This window comes from Sitophilus oryzae, unplaced genomic scaffold, assembly GCF_002938485.1.
Source record: "Sitophilus oryzae breed Bouriz unplaced genomic scaffold, Soryzae_2.0 scaffold_1178_pilon_pilon, whole genome shotgun sequence".
NCBI lineage: Eukaryota > Metazoa > Arthropoda > Insecta > Coleoptera > Curculionidae > Sitophilus > Sitophilus oryzae.
Window position 1 is genome coordinate 795,807 of NW_022145813.1, and position 16,501 is coordinate 812,307.

A 16,501-nucleotide genomic window follows, 5' to 3' on the forward strand; every position below is an offset into this window, starting at 1 on the left:
ATAAAATAATAGATATTTTATTTTACAATACTTCTAATAAAAGTAGTAAAGGTTTAATAACAAAGGTGTAAGCCGTCTAAGGTGTATACTTTTTATTATATATGATTACAGTTACATATAGTGTATTTTGCTAATACATATTACCCATATTACTAATATTTAATGAGAAATACTGTAACTGTGTTAAAAACTCGGTAAACAAAAAATTGTTTTCTGCTACGTTGGAATAAAAAGGATAAAGAAAAACCAAGTCTGGCAACGAGGCGTTTAGTTAAGTATTTGATATGGAAGAGAAAAAGCGCCAGATCTTATGAAGAAAGCGATTTAATTTCAAGTGTATGATTAGGAAAGTTGTGTAGTGTAGAAATTTACATACGATATTCACCCTCATCCTGTCCGATGTAAGTAACAACCATCTCTTGCCTTAATTAGAATAAATTCGATAATTCCTTTTCGTTGTCACATTTGTTGATAGGCCATTCACTCAATCTCAATGCACGTTGTTTTTGTGGTCCACGTTTTCTCGTCAGTAGAAAATGATTAAAACTTGATGATTCGTTTATTAAAGAAAATTAATCTCTTGGAAATGGGATGGAGCATAGCATAAAATTCAGAGTTATTTCAGTAGTCGATAATGTAGGATGTAGGGTACATTATTTTCACGAGAAATGCACATTGTTTTTCCGGCTTCGGTCCAACAAACTGTTTTTAGTTTTTTTCCACAATAGCTTTGTACATTTACATAAAATCGTACTCATAATACCAACGATATTCTCGATTATAATCGATTTTTCTTTGTTACAGTACATACACATCTCTATGTATAAATTTAATGAGGGAATGACCTAATGAGATAAACTTTTAATGGACTCTATAAAAACCTTGCTTTTTCTAGAATAGCATTAAGAATAATGGTAAATAATAAATGTTCCTGCATAGTCCGAAATGTCTGCATAATTAAATAATAAAAATAATATATTGGAAATACATAATTAAATTTCATGTAAGTTGACATACACGTCAATGTTTACACTCATAAATTATTTCTATAAACACTGTGTGCGCGTGTAGGTGTATTTTTAAAATCTCGGAACTAATGGAACTCGTGCTCCCATTCATCGTTAATTAGGTACCTATTTGTCATTTTTATGTGTTGTTTCATTTAACAAAATTTGATTTAGAATAGATACTTATGAACTGTAAGATTTGTTTTAATTTATCATTTTTGTTGTTACAGATCAATCAAAGTATACAAAATGAACGGTAAGTACAAGTTTCCTTACTGATAAGAGAACGATTAGATATATAAGGCATCATGTGAGGAAATTAGTTAATAAACAAACCTTCATATTTGTCTAATTTATAGGTATAGGTTGATAGTAATATACTACAATATAACTGTAAACACTGCTGGGTCAATGTACCAAAATTTTTTACCTAGTAAATTTAGCAGCTGATCTGTCGAAATTTTCTCTGACTCTGTTCAAAGAGTCAAAGAAGATTTCGACAGACAACATAAAAATGACAGAATATACAATTATTTATCTCTGAATGTGAATCCACACCATCGTAGGAAAAGCAGAACGGAGGATCAGCGTGTCGAACTCGAGCAATTCAATTGGCTGAAATTTTTGTCAGATGAATTTTCGAAAAAAATTAGCCAATAGAATTGCTTGAGATCGTTACGCTGATCCGCCGTTCTGTTTTTGCTATGATTGTCTGGACTCACCATGAATTAAAATCTCCAACAACTGGCATACCCTCTCCTTGGACACACTATAGTAAAAATACTATACTATTTATCTATATCCTTCTTAAATTATTTATCCAAATGACTTAGGGAGGAAAAAGATCAATTGTATTATTTAATACCAATTTGAAAATAGAACAGGTATTTATTATATATATTATTATATTATATATTATATTTAGAGCATTCTTTTTTAATTTGTATAATTTCACCTTATAGCTTTGACCAATTTTATTTATTAAGTAATTATTTAGTTTTGTTTTTCAAATTGCATTTTTTTATTATTATTTCTAATTAATGTTAAGACTTCGAGCCAATATATACAGAATATCTGAAGCAATTGATATTTTAGCATAGAGCATAGAGCATGTTGTCATATTTTTTCACTTGTTAGATAACTGTTTATCTTATCTAGAGAATAATTTCTAGGAAAGCAAATATTTAAATTTGTTTATGTATATATAAATAGGTACCCGCAATTAATATATCATACGTATCATAATGTATATCTTAATAATTTTGCTATTATAAAACTTATCCTAATAAAAGTAAAGTTTGAGAATATATCAAATATGGTGGTTACTCTGGGTTATGTAGATATGTAGTCCTCCCACTGAGAGGATCCATGACAGTGGCAGTTGTGTCTGTTATTTTATTCATAAGTAAATTGTACTTTCTGTCATTTTTGGATGTCATCTGTCGAAATCTTCTTTGTCTCGTGGGACAGACTTTATTTTTTGGTAGGTATATAAAGATATAATGGTTGAAATTGGTTGAAATGGTAAAAAAATGGTTGAAATCAGTTCATAACACTCCCAAAGAAGGTAGGTGTTAAGACCTGTGGTGATTATCGAACAAAAAGTCTTTGCTAAAACAAGCCACTTGCTAAAACTGTTCCTAAAAGTCATTCATCGAAGACTCTAATGAATATGTAAAGAGCAAATTGCACCCAATCAGTTTGGATTCGTAAAGGCCTTTGGCACAAGAGAGACATTATTCAGCATACAAGTCCTGTTCCAAAAATGCAGAGATGTGAGCTGTAACGTTTTTGGGTGTCTGAGTGGATGGGAAGCATACAGGATACAGGACTAGTGGATATCTTGCATTGTGTAAAGCAGGGGTGCATAATCTCACCAATGATATTCAACCCATAACCCATACTCTGAACACATCTTTAAGACATAGATGAAGCATCTCGAACCATCGATGAAGTCCTACTCAACAACCTGCGCTACGCTGACGATACAGTAGTGTTTGCCGATACAATCGAAGGTCTGCAAAATCTGATGAACGGTGTAACAGAAACTAGTAAGAAGTATGGACTCGACATAAATACAAGTAAAACCAAATTCATGATTATTAGCAAGCGAGAATTAGCGAGTGTCATAATACACTTACCTGGGTACTATGATAAATGAACCGTCGGACAACTCGCAGGAAATATGGTGCAGAATTGGAAAAGCCAAAATGCTATGTCTGCTCGGTTCTCCTGTATGACGTAGAGACCTGGACCCTAAAGGAGGCACTATATCAAGGCTCCAAGCCTTTGAACTATGGCTGTACAGGGGAATCCTGAGAATACCGTGGACGGACAAAGTCACAGACATCGAGGTCCTGAGTCGAATGAAAACAACCCCAGAGCTCTTCAACATCGTCAATTGCCGTAAGCTGGAATATTTAGGCCACGTGATGAGGAAGCAAGAAAGCTATGAGCTGCTCCAGTGCATCCTCCAAGGCAAAGGGTAAACGACGTCCAGGACGCAGGAGAATTTCATGGCTCGCAAACCTGATATCCTGGTTTGGAAAGACGTCCACTCAGCTTTTCTGAATTGTCACAAACAAAATAATTGTAGCCAGAATGATCGCCATCCTCCGTAGTGGACAGGCACTTTGAGAAGAAGAAGTTATAAAGATAATATAGGCAAACGGGAGAAGGTGCATTTTTTTAAAAACTGCATCCAAAAATTGACAGAAAAAAACAATTAACTTTCAGCTAAAATGACTGTCACTATCAGAATCTATAGTTGAAGATACTATACCTATACTATATACTTTTGCGGCGTTTACTTGTAATTTTTTAATTAAAGTCTGTACCAGCCAGGGGGGGGGCCAAAAATGACAGAAAAAAACAATTTACCTGTAAATTAAAATGACAGATACACATAGGTATATCCTTTCATTAGACAGAATTTATTAGTAGTTGTTTCATCAACAGGAAATTGATGCAAAATTTTAATGAATGAACCAATGTGACAGTATTGAGTTATGATGCAAATTATCATATATTCTATAATAAACTAACCAAACAATTCTGTTTATTGATGTGAGAAGATCCAGTACATATTTTTCCCATTTAATTTTATACACTTATCAATAACGGCTTTTCAAAACACTAGTATTATTATGAATTGTGTTATGAATTATGAATACGTAAATAAGCCACGGAGATTGCGATTATTGAAAATAAAACAAGATATTGTAATGGAATGTATGTTGGTTTATACGTCATTGCCTGTTACTAACAGCACAAAAAGTTGATTCACTTTTTATTCTGCTAGCGATAATAGTATTCGTCGAGACCATGAAAGTCGTACCTGCTTTTTAGAAGAAAGGTCGTCGATCTTTATAGATCGGTTCCTCCTGTGACACGAGACACGAGTGGAATATTACAATATTTTTAGACACGTTTTCTATCACTATTAAAGACGAAAATAGACAATAGTGACGCTACGGCCTTAATATTTTATGTTTGAAGAATGTATTGCTATATAAGTATTATATTTTTACACAAGACCAACTCAGTTTTATCCTATTTTATATATAGATGAGATAAATTTTTATACATATATGTAGTCCAATGAGAGTTTCCTTGCGTATTAAATACTATACATGAAGTACTTGTTTCTTATCGTCGTTGGACTCATGGAAATTTCATGCAAATTTTGAACTGTCCAAATATTGGATCCCCTGTTAATTTTCGGCGAAGTCGTAAATACTAGTAAATAGTTTTTTAAGGTCTGCATATCCTGAATACACATTCCAAATTTGAACAATTTTGGACAAGTCGATTTTAAGTAATTTAAGAAAAACTGAATTTATTTTTAAATTTAAACTGGACAGGTAACAATGCAAAACCAGGCAAATACCAACGTACCTTAAGTTGACATCCTATAATTTTGTCAATGACAAATTGTATTTTCAAAACCTTAGAGTTTTGCCTCATTCGAAGCAGTTTTAAATTACAAAAATGCATTTCATGGACGCTAACCATAGGTACTGTAACGTTGTAGTGTAGACAGAATAACAAATTACATTTGACAATGATAAAATTATAGATTGACAACTTAAGGTATTGTAATCGCAAAACATTTTCCGATGCACGTCATCAATCATATTGACATTGACATTAAAGTCTATAAACCTGACTAAATGAAATTTTGGCAAAAATGTTTAAATTTGTTGTATAATTTAAGATACCTAGCAGCTCTTCATTTTACTATCTAGAGCAAATGATTGTTACACATATTTTATTTAGATTAAAACTGCAAAAATTAGTTTAAACCGAATTTTATTTTCGCTATGTTGATCGCATTGCGCCGTGCAATATTGTCCTTTATTATTTGACAATTATCCTAATGTCAGTCCTTATTTTGTATAACATCGTGTTGTTGTTGAATCTTTGTGAGCGATTCTCGTTTTTTTGCCTATTTTCGTAGTCTTTTTTAAAAATTGCACTTTTAAGCACAAACAGTTCTTTTAAGAACTAAATTATCGAGTATTGCATTTCTTGAAATTGTGTGTTGAAAATTATGCCGAAGCATATATACAGTCGAAGCAAAGAGCTTGTAGCTTCCCTGATAAACAATTTCACTGCAGTCAGAGAAGTAAGTTAAATAAAGTATTTTTATTAAATTCTGTGATTATTAGTTTGTGCATTAATAGCACCCCCTCTTACTTGTTATTACCACTTATGGCGTTGTAAGATGTATATGAATAAATAAATAACCCATAAGAATTAGAATAATTTTCATAATGTTTTCAGTTTTTGCCAATATGTAATAAGTAAAATAAGCTACAAAACAAATAAATCAATTAGTTACTAATATATTAGTTATTAAATTAAAAATAAAACGTAAAACTCTTTAAAAAATTATATAATAAATATATTGTTTGTCAATTTTAAATTAAGATTCATCTCATAAATCCATCACAATCTGGCAGCGCTGTCGCCATCGCTTGTCACTCAAAAGTTGATCACGTGCATCGGAAATTGTTTTGCGATTGCCATATGTTTACATTTGCCTGGTTTTGCATTGTTACCTGCAGTGGGATTCTGTAAGCTCCGTAGCAAGAAATTTCCTGTCTAGCCTATGCTATTTGTATACTATTGATGAGTCACTAGACAGGAAATATGTTTACAGATTCGGGCCTCTGTTCAGTTTTAATTTAATATGTAGATGCAGTTTTTTTGCAGCATACGCCAACTTTCAAAAACTTTTATTTACGATTTAGCTATAAAATTAATAGGAGAGCCAATATTTGCACAGTTCAAAATTTATTGGGATTTCCTATGTTTCCAACGACGATGCACCACCCGGTATATGGTATTATAATAAGAAGGATTCTGCCTCAATTTTTAATGGAGTAGTGACAATTAACATTGCCTTTTATTTGATCACTCGGTATGTTATGTTAAGTAACGTCTAACCAAACTTAGATATAAATGTAAAAATTATCCGCGCCACAATATTTACACTTTAATAGGTAAATACTAATACTAAGAATTAGCAGCAAATCTTTTAATTCTTAAAAAAATATTTTATGTCCATAAAATTAAGCGGTGTCTTATTTACATTTCCAGATTCATAATATTTTTATCATTTTTGTTCACACCATTATTATAGACGCATATATGTAAAACTGTCTATGTTTGTTCGATACCACTGATATGAATAAGTGTACCACTTTAGATTAATTGAAGAAATATATGCCCGTGGGGCTTATTAGTAACAATTTGTCGACTGGAGAGGGCTCAAGGTCACAAAAAGCATTTTCTTTGTAACATTTCGTACTATGTCAAGTGATGATACTATTATGATAGAAATTAGAAATTACCGGTCACGCGAAAGATATATCTCAGGTGTCTTAATTCCTTAGAATTATTAATTATTTCAAGTAATAAAATGGCACTTTTTTAAAAGGTGTCTTTCTATAGGGTAGATCATCTTTTTAAATGTGATTTTTTTAGTAAAGAACTCATGACCCAAAGCGAACTTTCAGCTTAAGGAATAAAAAGACACTGCTGAGAGCTAAATCTGTCGAATATGTTTATGGCTTAGTTTATATCAACATGTTGATTTCTACTGATAGGCAAACATTTCTGTCAATCTGGTGTGGACAGATGCAGTTTTGTCGGCTTGTTGATCAACAATGTCGATAGACATGGTCGATCGACAGTGTCGACTCAGTGAGGACGCAGCTTTAGTTTATAAATATGTGGAATCGATGAATCGGCCTTTAAAAACCTTTTGAGCAAACCCAGCTGCACCCAGAGCTGCAAGCTCACAGAAAATTTAGTTTTTTTTTTATTTAAATCGGTTTAATGGCTTAAGTCATAAAATCCGAGTAAAAAAGATCTTTAAAGTTAAGTTTTATAAGAAAAAATATATTATTGTGTTTGTAGCTGTTCTGAAAATCAACCGTTTTATTTTATGTGGTTTTAGTTAGTTCATCTAAGCCTACAACAAATTAATAATATGGTACATACTAAGAAAATTGCTAATTGGTAATACAAGAATATTTAAAAAAAGGTACTTAAATTGAATTCCGGTTGTCTTGTTGGTAATTATGTATATTGATTTAAGTCATTTTACTGACTTAACTTGCAGAATCATAATTTAAGTCAAGAATATAGACTTAAGTCATAAAAACGACTGATATTGATTTAAGTCTACAAAAATGGCTTGACTTGAAATAAAATGATTTAAGTCAAGGACAATCATTTGAACTTTATGCCACAACTAAAAAAGTGGTAATGCTCCGTTAACGATGAAGACGAGACAGATTTCATTCAAACCCAATTTTTATTTTTGAACTGCACAAACTAACGATTTCTGTTTACACTTTACGATTTATTGATGCAGTTTGGTTTACGCAAATTATCTGAGGGTCTAAACCAGTAGTTCCCAAACTTATTTTTCTCGTGGACCACTTTCAAAATTTTACTGGTTTCGGTGGACCCCCTGCTGCTACATTTCTACCACATTCTTAAAGTCGCCAAAAAATAAAAATTGTGTCACTTCTGAGTTCTGTCCCTATATTCCGATATGTAAAATAAAAACGAAAAATGGTACATTTTATATCACTTTATTTATTAAAAGAATAGAATTACAAGAAAAAATATTAAGGTAATATAGGTTCAGATCATAATTTTAATTAATGGGAAGGATGTATCTGATGGAGTGTCAGCAAACGATCAATGTTTGGCTTTATTTTTGTGAGCAATAACCGCAAATCCCCCCGCTCTGTGATGTTTAATTTGCTCTTTTTTTTGTTAAGAGGTTTGTAACGGCACTAAAACTCCTTTCGACAAGGTATGACGAGGGAAAAGCTATTAAAAATTTCCTTGCGATTTCCCACAGTCCAGGATATTTTTCGGGTATTTCTGCTTGCAGCCAAAATGTTGGGTAGCCTTTTCTAAATTTCACCTTCAGCTCCTCATTAGTGCTTAGCTCGAGCAGCTCCTCTTGTAATACAACATTGGCCACTTCCGTTTCATCAAATGGATTTATGATCCATGGTGGTATATCCATCGTCAGTATATCTTCAAACCTGGTTTTGAAGTCATCATGCAGAGCACTTAAATGTTGACTGTAGGTATGGATATCCTCATCAATACATTCTACCTGCGACAAGTTTGGAAATTGAGAGAATTCGCGCCGACTAATGTTTTGCTTCATAAATTTCAATTTCCCAAGAAAAGCCGAAATTATCCCCTTTGTTTTTATTAAATTCAGGCTGTCCCCTTGTAACTGCAAGTTAATATCATTAAATTTTTTAAACAAATCTGTCAAATACGCAATGTCTGCTTTGAATTTGATCAAGTTTTCTTTTAAATCTGGATCTCTACTTTCTAAGAACTCTAATATGGAATCGAAAACAGAGTAAAATCTCGTTAAGCATGCACCTTTCGACAACCAGCGTACTTCAGTATGTAAGAGCAGTCGTTGGAAGTCTTCATCATTTTCGTCGCACAATTGAGCAAATAAACGCGTATTCAATGCATTGCTTCTGATTTTGTTGACAGCTTTTATTACAAAATGAAGAGATTGGTTCAACCTGTCACTTAAATGTTTTGCCACAAGATGTTGTCGGTGGATTACGCAATGAATAGCTGTAAGTCCTGGTATAATTCTTTTGAGATGACTTATAAACCCACGATATCGCCCGACCATTGCAGGAGCTCCGTCTGTTGCCACTGAAATAATGTTTGTAAATGGGATCGATTTTTCCGTAAAAAAATTACTCAGGACATTAAATATTGATTCGCCTTTAGTGTCAGTCTCCAAAGTTCTGGCAAATAGCAATTCTTCGTGAATTTCTTCCTCAACAATAAATCGGACATATGCCAATAGTAATGCTTCATTACTGGGTAACGTTGACTCGTCCAGTTGTATAGAAAAATGAGTTTTTTGCAGATGATTGCACAAAAAGCTTTCGATATCAGAGCTCATTTCATCAATGCGTCTTTGTACAGTATTGTTACTTAATGGAATTCTTTTTAGTACGTCAAATGGAGATTTGTGCAAAACAGTTTTTAAAACCTCTTCAACAGCGGGTAAAATTAATTGTTCTCCGATAGTGTGCGGTTTTCCAGATTTTGCTATAAGTAATGAGATATTGTAAGATGCCCGCAAGCCATCATCGTTACTTTGAGATGTTGAAGCGAACATACTGTGCATGGTGGGTCTCTTTCCATATTTTTCTTTCAATGTTTGAAAATATTTTAAATCTTTACCTATTTTATCAGTATGACACCTTTTTAGATGATCTTCGAGCTTTGATGGTTTCATAGAGTCATTGCTCAAAACTTTGTTGCATAATAGGCACATGGGCAATTGTTTGTCTGCCTCTGATGGAACAAAACCATATTTCAAATAATCGATACTATATTGTCGACATTTTTTCTTTGCTGTAGCCATGTTTCGTGTCAGTTACCTTACCTGTAAAAAAAAAATGTTTTAGTAACCAAGTTTTTTCTGAATATAGGTATCACACCGCAGCCTTTGTCAGCACGCGGAAATAGAATTACGGCTTGTAAAGGGACCAACTAATAAACCGCTGAGACAAATACAGACGTTTTCACAAAACGGTATCAATTTTAAAGTACATAATTTACCACTAATTTTTAATAGTATAAATAAAAATTGGTGTACTCAGTATCGAATACTGATCATATTTGTGTAGGAAAAATAAAAGTCGAAATCCCAAAATTGTCCATAAAAACGATAACTAACATTTTATTAAATCAATGAGTTCACGCGCTCCGTGTATTTGCGTATTTTTTTGTCTGCGGCTTCATTGTTAAAACGTGACAAACTGGCATCGAAGTCCAAGCCCCGCCCTTTTCCCTGTCGCCCGCGCACCGCTCGCTCTTTCCGAAAAGGAATAGTTTTGATAAAATAGTTACTTCAAAACCAATTTAAAATGATTATGAAATTACTGTTTTATAAAATTAGTAGTTATTTGCAAGAAAAATTACAAAATTAATTGCTCTGCAATATTGCTTATTCGGCCTTTTTAGAGAGGCAGTGTTTCTCTCGTGAAAACAATTGAATAAAACGTGCTGTGTTTGTCTTCAAATCGAAAGAGGACAATTAAAATATCTGTAAGTTACTAAGTTACCTATCTATACAGGCCGTTGTGATCAACCGACTAGTACACGTAAACAAAATACTTAAGTACTATAACAAAAAAAAAAAGGTAGGTTACTTACTTTTCTCCGGCACTAGCAAACACAGATATAAATTTTCTCGCAACTTTTTTCCCAAATTCCGCCTTTTTTCGAAATTCCGGAAACAAATGAATGCGTTTGCCTTTGGCATCAAGTATTTATAGTGGTGATCAAGTTCATGTCTGAACAAGCATTAAGCATTGTCGGGCGGATAGCGCTTTGCAAGTCTGTACACGAAATTGTACGTAATATCGAATACGCAAGTTTGGACAAGTAACAGTCGCTTGCCTTATTAAAATATTATCTGCTTAGATAGGTACTTAAAACAATGTAGGTAGGCCCTTATAAAAACTATGCTTACATTTTTGCTCTTTACTATCAAAAGCAGATAAATTTTCGTGGACCCCCATTAACATCTTATGGACCCCCATTTTTTGTTCACGCCTACGTAGACCCCCAGCAAGTCTCCCGTGGACCCCTGGGGGTCCACCTGGACCACTTTGGGAATCACTGGTCTAAACGGCGCTATAGGTAAATTATGTTGAAAGAAATAGGACCACCCTGTACTATGTATGACAAGTTTTTAACTACTTTTCAAGCCTTTGTTCACGTAAACTTCGTTTTCAAATTGGATTAAATTTGATATCCCATCAAACGACTCTAGTCTATCTAACCTTGTCCCTGAAACTGTTCGTGTTTTTTTACCACAGAATTTTTATTTACCAAACCAATATTAGTTCTATTAGCAAGTAAGCGATATTTATTAATTTTTTGTATTATCTGGTTCGACTTACATAGGATAGTAAAAAATGGAGGAACTTAACTAATTACTTTCTGAAGGATTTATTTACGTTTTAATCGATTTTTGAGTGATTTATTGCCCAGGCGTAATTTGCTGTTCGATAGAGTTTTTTGTATTTGGAAAAACAACCATTTTCTCTCGCTAAAATTTAACGCTGTACCACTCATATTCTATTAGTGTGTATTTATTTGGACTTATGGTAGTATTATTGTCATATTTATATTGGTCTTTAGTTACTTATTTGTACTCTTTGTTTCTAATACAACAGGTAAGTGATCTAAAATATCGTATAATCTTTAAATAAAAATATTAAAGAGCAAATCAAAAAACCTAAGTGGAACGGGATGGCGGATTAATATGGCGGACTTAAATCCGGTTTATCAGTGCCGTTCTGATTCTATTTAAAACGTGTAAAAATATAATATATACAGAGTGGTCCAAATTGTATTTGGGAAACTTCGACAGCACATATTCTACAGATAAAAATAAGTAAAAAAAATTCGTATAAATTAATGTCATAAAATGCCTCGTTCGGGGTGTAGAAGTTTCATTTTTATTTCGATTTTTTACAAATAATGTCTGCCTTAGCGTGAATATTTGGATGAAAATTGGTGTCTGGGTGTTTTTGCCATGAGAAATTTGATTTCTATGTAGGGGGCGCTACCTACGTGTTTTTTAACTGTTTTGAAAAATAACTTGTCATCTTTCCATGTACTATGCCTGTATTACACTACTGAGTGAAAAACTATATAATTAGTTAATTTCAAGTGAATTTCATATCTGATTGGTTTACTACACGTAACTTATACCGGGTGCGTCTCAAATGGGCCACTTTTGACTTTTTTTGCCCCTATAACTTTTTTATTTTTTTTTTTTCAGATAAAAAATCGAGATTTGGTATGTTAGTATATAACTTAAATTAGGATTGATTGACGTATTCAATTGTTTTCGGTCACTTCCTGTTTCACCGGAAATGTAAACTTGCACATATGTAAACTTGACATTTTCGAATATGGTGTAAATACACCATATTGTAATGTAATAATTGTAATGTAATATGTAATACACCATATTCGAAAATGTTGCTGTTCAATTTCATTTGAAATTGCAACATGCGATTCATAACGACTCGAAATAATAAAAATCATAACGACTCTAATTTGACTCGAAATACCAAGTGTGTGGTACTAAATTATTCATAAAAAAATGCTTTTTCCAAACATACGAATGAGCCACCCTCGTTCGATTTGAAAAAATTGAGATATGATTAAAAATACGATTTGGGCGATCTTTTAACCGGCCAGACAAGACACTAAAAATATTCGACGATCAAATCTATTTTTCCAAGGCTCCTTGCTTAAAATTGGTGTTTTTAACACTCTAGATTTTTAGAAATTTAAAATACAATTTGTTTTAAGCGAAAATTTCAAAAGTTGACATATGATATGCCATTCTATACAGAGTGTCATTTTCTATTGAATAAAGTAAAAAAAATACCAAGTGTGCCATTTAGAAATCAAACGTTGTAGTCGTCTCTGGTAAAACAGGAAGTGGCCGAAAAGAATTGAATACGTCAATCAATCGTAATTTATGTCATATACTAAACGAACATACCAAATTTCGTTTTATCTCAAAAAAATTAAAAAGTTATAGAGGTGAACCACTTTTGAGACGCACCCGGTATTTTATAGTTAAATACCACACGCTGTACAACCTACGTACTCTGGTACAACTAACAAACTAAACGCTGTTTCAATTGAAAAATAAATAATAACAGATAATAAAATAGCAAGTCCGCAAAATTTCGAATCAAGTTCGCCAATGCAATGTAAATTAAAACGTTAAACAAAACTGTCAAAAAGGGGGAGTCAGGGTGTCGATTCCGCCTTTTATGCATGATTTATAGGTATAAACTCCTTCCTTACTCTTTTTATTCAGATCGTATGATCAAATAAGATGGCGTCACTGGTTGGCATAAGAACAGTATAGTTCAGATATTTTAAAAAACTTGAAATTATTAGATTTTGATAACATCCTACTTATTTTAATTATTATGTTATCTTTTAATTAAATGCGGAAATACTCTCTTAACTCTTCGTAAAACAGTTTTGATAAGATTCCTCTTTATTATAATATTATGGTATAGGTATATTTGTTTAATTCTTAAGTTTTTTCGATACCTACATAGGTAGGTAAATATACACATACACGGTATCCCAGGCTGAACGTGCATTAGAAGTTTCTAGAGAACCACAATATCTAGATCGCATATTTTTTGCACATCATTGTTTCACAACGAGATCTATCGATTAAAAATATTTTCAATATGGCGGCACTTTCGGAAGTACCGGAAGTTGACAGAAACTTTCATATTTTAAATGGGAGTCCCCATTTTTTATTACATATTTAATTTCTCTGTAATATTTTATGGATTTTGATATTAATCACTCTATACCTAACATTAACAGTTTTTGAATCACTTTTAAAATATTTAAAATTTTTGGACGAAAAAAACTGCCTGTCATAAATATGGTGTAGAGCCTAAACGTCAAATTTAATGATTACCACAGTCACTGTGTCATAAAGAGTTCAAAAAGCACTATGTTATCAATCATCATTCCCAGGCTAACTTTGCGCTGTTTTTTTTTTTCGATCATACGGTATATTAATATCAACTTCCCAGCGCTATCAGATGGGGCGGACCGTACGCGCGGAGCCTCCGCGCGGTTGTTTTTTCAATATAGCTCATCCGGACGGAACATACGCGACCCATGTGAAATCGTTCATATAAACTCATGGTACTTGCTCGAAGTCGCGAACGCTCCGCTCCATCTGAAAACGCTGTGACAGCGCTTTCAGATGAAGCGGAGCGTCCGCGCGGATATTTTTTCAAGATAGCTTATCCGGACGGAGCATACGCGACCCATGGGAAATTGTTCATTTAAACTCATGATATTGTTTCAAGATAGCCGTCGACGATCTCAAAGAGCGAAAATACGAGATATATTTTTATAAATACACTTTTTAAAGTCTTAGTAGCAATCAGGGGCGCATATACGGGAGGGGTAATGGGGGTAATTACCCCTCCCAGAAAGAAATTAATTAATAAGATAAAATTTGGTATAAAATAAAATTGTTACAAAAAAGTTAATACTACAAATTAAAACAGAATATCCAAACCAATCTAAGTAGATTTTTTTCCACAGTTACAATACCTTCCAGCAAAAATTTAATTCAAATTTAGTACTTTTTTGAATATTCACACTACCCCTCCCAGACTCAATCTCTAGATGCGCCACTGGTAGCAATATTAATAATATATGAAATTCAAATAATTCGTTTTCTCACCAATGGAAATAAATTGTCTGACTGACACTTAATGGCAAAGGAAGCTAGAATAAAATCAAGAAAAATGTACGTTTTCAAACTCAATCTTAAATAACTTAAAAACGATTTATTTTAGGTATAGGAACATGTATGGTTAAAAAGTAACGAATTGAAAAATCTTTTCACTAGTGAGATAAAAAAAAGTGGATTTCCATTTGAAAAAAAATTATGACAATTTTTAATCGCTCAATTTCATGACAACTACGGCCATTATTATGCCTTCTATTAGGCCATATATGTCTTCTATTTATGTCACAGTAGCTGTGGTAATCACAAAATTTGACTTTTAGGCTATACAAATTTTTGTTAGGTATAGAGTATTTAACATCAATATTCATTGAATTTTAAAGATAATTTAAATATGTACTAAAAAATGGGGGCACCCATTTAAAATGAGAAAGTTGCTGTCAACTTCCGGTATTTCCGGAAGTGCCGCCATATTGAAAATAGCTTTAATAGATAGATCCCGTTGTAAAACAATGATGTGCAAAAAATCTCCGTTCCAGATATTGTGGTTCTAGGGTATAGCATACGATCGGAGAAACACGGTGTCTCGGTGGCATTTCAAATGATAATCGACGATAATTGTTATCGGATCGAACCCTCCAGTTATTTATAAATTGACAAAAATTTAAATAATAACTTGTTAAAAATTATACTATTTGATATACACTTCCCAACAAAAAAATCCACCAATATGACAGTATGATATCCTTTTTATATCATCATTTTATATGTGAAAATATATGGGAAATGTCACCGATCGTTATTTTCGTTTTTTTTTCGGGATCCCGAAATCCCGAATGTAGAGTATGAGTTAATAAAAATTAATCATTTGCAAAAATATGCCGATATACAACTGTATTTTATTTATATTTTTCCAATTGTATGTATACTTATATTCACTTACAGCGCTTTCAGATGGAGCGGCGGGTCCGCGACGGACCGTCCGTCATGTTTTTTTCAAGATAGCCGTCGGACGGAGCATACGCGACCATGTGAAATTGTTCATATAAACTCATGGTACTTGCTCGAAGTCGCGGACGCTCCGCTCCATCTGAAAACGCTGTTACACAGTATATAAACAAATAAATACATATCGTCCACTAAATAATCTTTTTATTACTATAAAATAAATAATACGTACCAATACCAATATGTATTAACGAATCAAGGCACGGGGGATTTATTTTAATAAGATAACCCTGTAATTACAAAAAAAATGTTATCAAGCGTTTTGAGGATATATTTATAAATATATAACAAAATTTATACGACTATAATCAGATTTATATGGAAATTTTCCAATATTTTTCGTCATATTCTCTTCAACACATGTAATTTTTTTTATATATGCAGGCGCGTGGGAATTTATAAAATTCTATTTTAATTTTTAGATTATTTAACAATACAAAATATAAGCACTTTATTATATCAGTTTATTTTACATTTAACATGTCAATGTCTATACATATAAACAAGTTAGGGGATATGCGATGCGGAGTATGATTCCAATGACAGAATCTATGGCAGTGACAATTGTTATAGGTACCGATCTGGTCATCCAAACTGCGTGGTCGGGATTTTACCGTGTAAGACAGTGATGTAG

At 32.8% G+C, this 16,501-nt stretch overlaps 1 protein-coding gene across 3 annotated transcripts in view; it reads left to right on the plus strand.

Annotated features, from left to right (window-relative positions):
- The first annotated feature begins 258 nt into the window (after positions 1 to 258).
- Positions 259 to 16,501, plus strand: part of LOC115890548 (influenza virus NS1A-binding protein-like) — a 37,229-nt gene continuing 20,986 nt past the window's right edge. For 2 of the 3 annotated variants that reach the window (XM_030910833.1, XM_030910817.1), the window contains exons 1-2: positions 259 to 401; positions 1,238 to 1,263. Coding sequence is in view for 2 of the 3 variants with exons in the window: in XM_030910817.1 (XP_030766677.1) it covers positions 1,257 to 1,263 (7 nt within the window). In the remaining variant the exon portion in view is untranslated. Of the gene's footprint in view, positions 402 to 1,020; positions 1,130 to 1,237; positions 1,264 to 16,501 lie in introns of those variants that run through there. The other variant, XM_030910825.1, reaches the window with a different exon arrangement.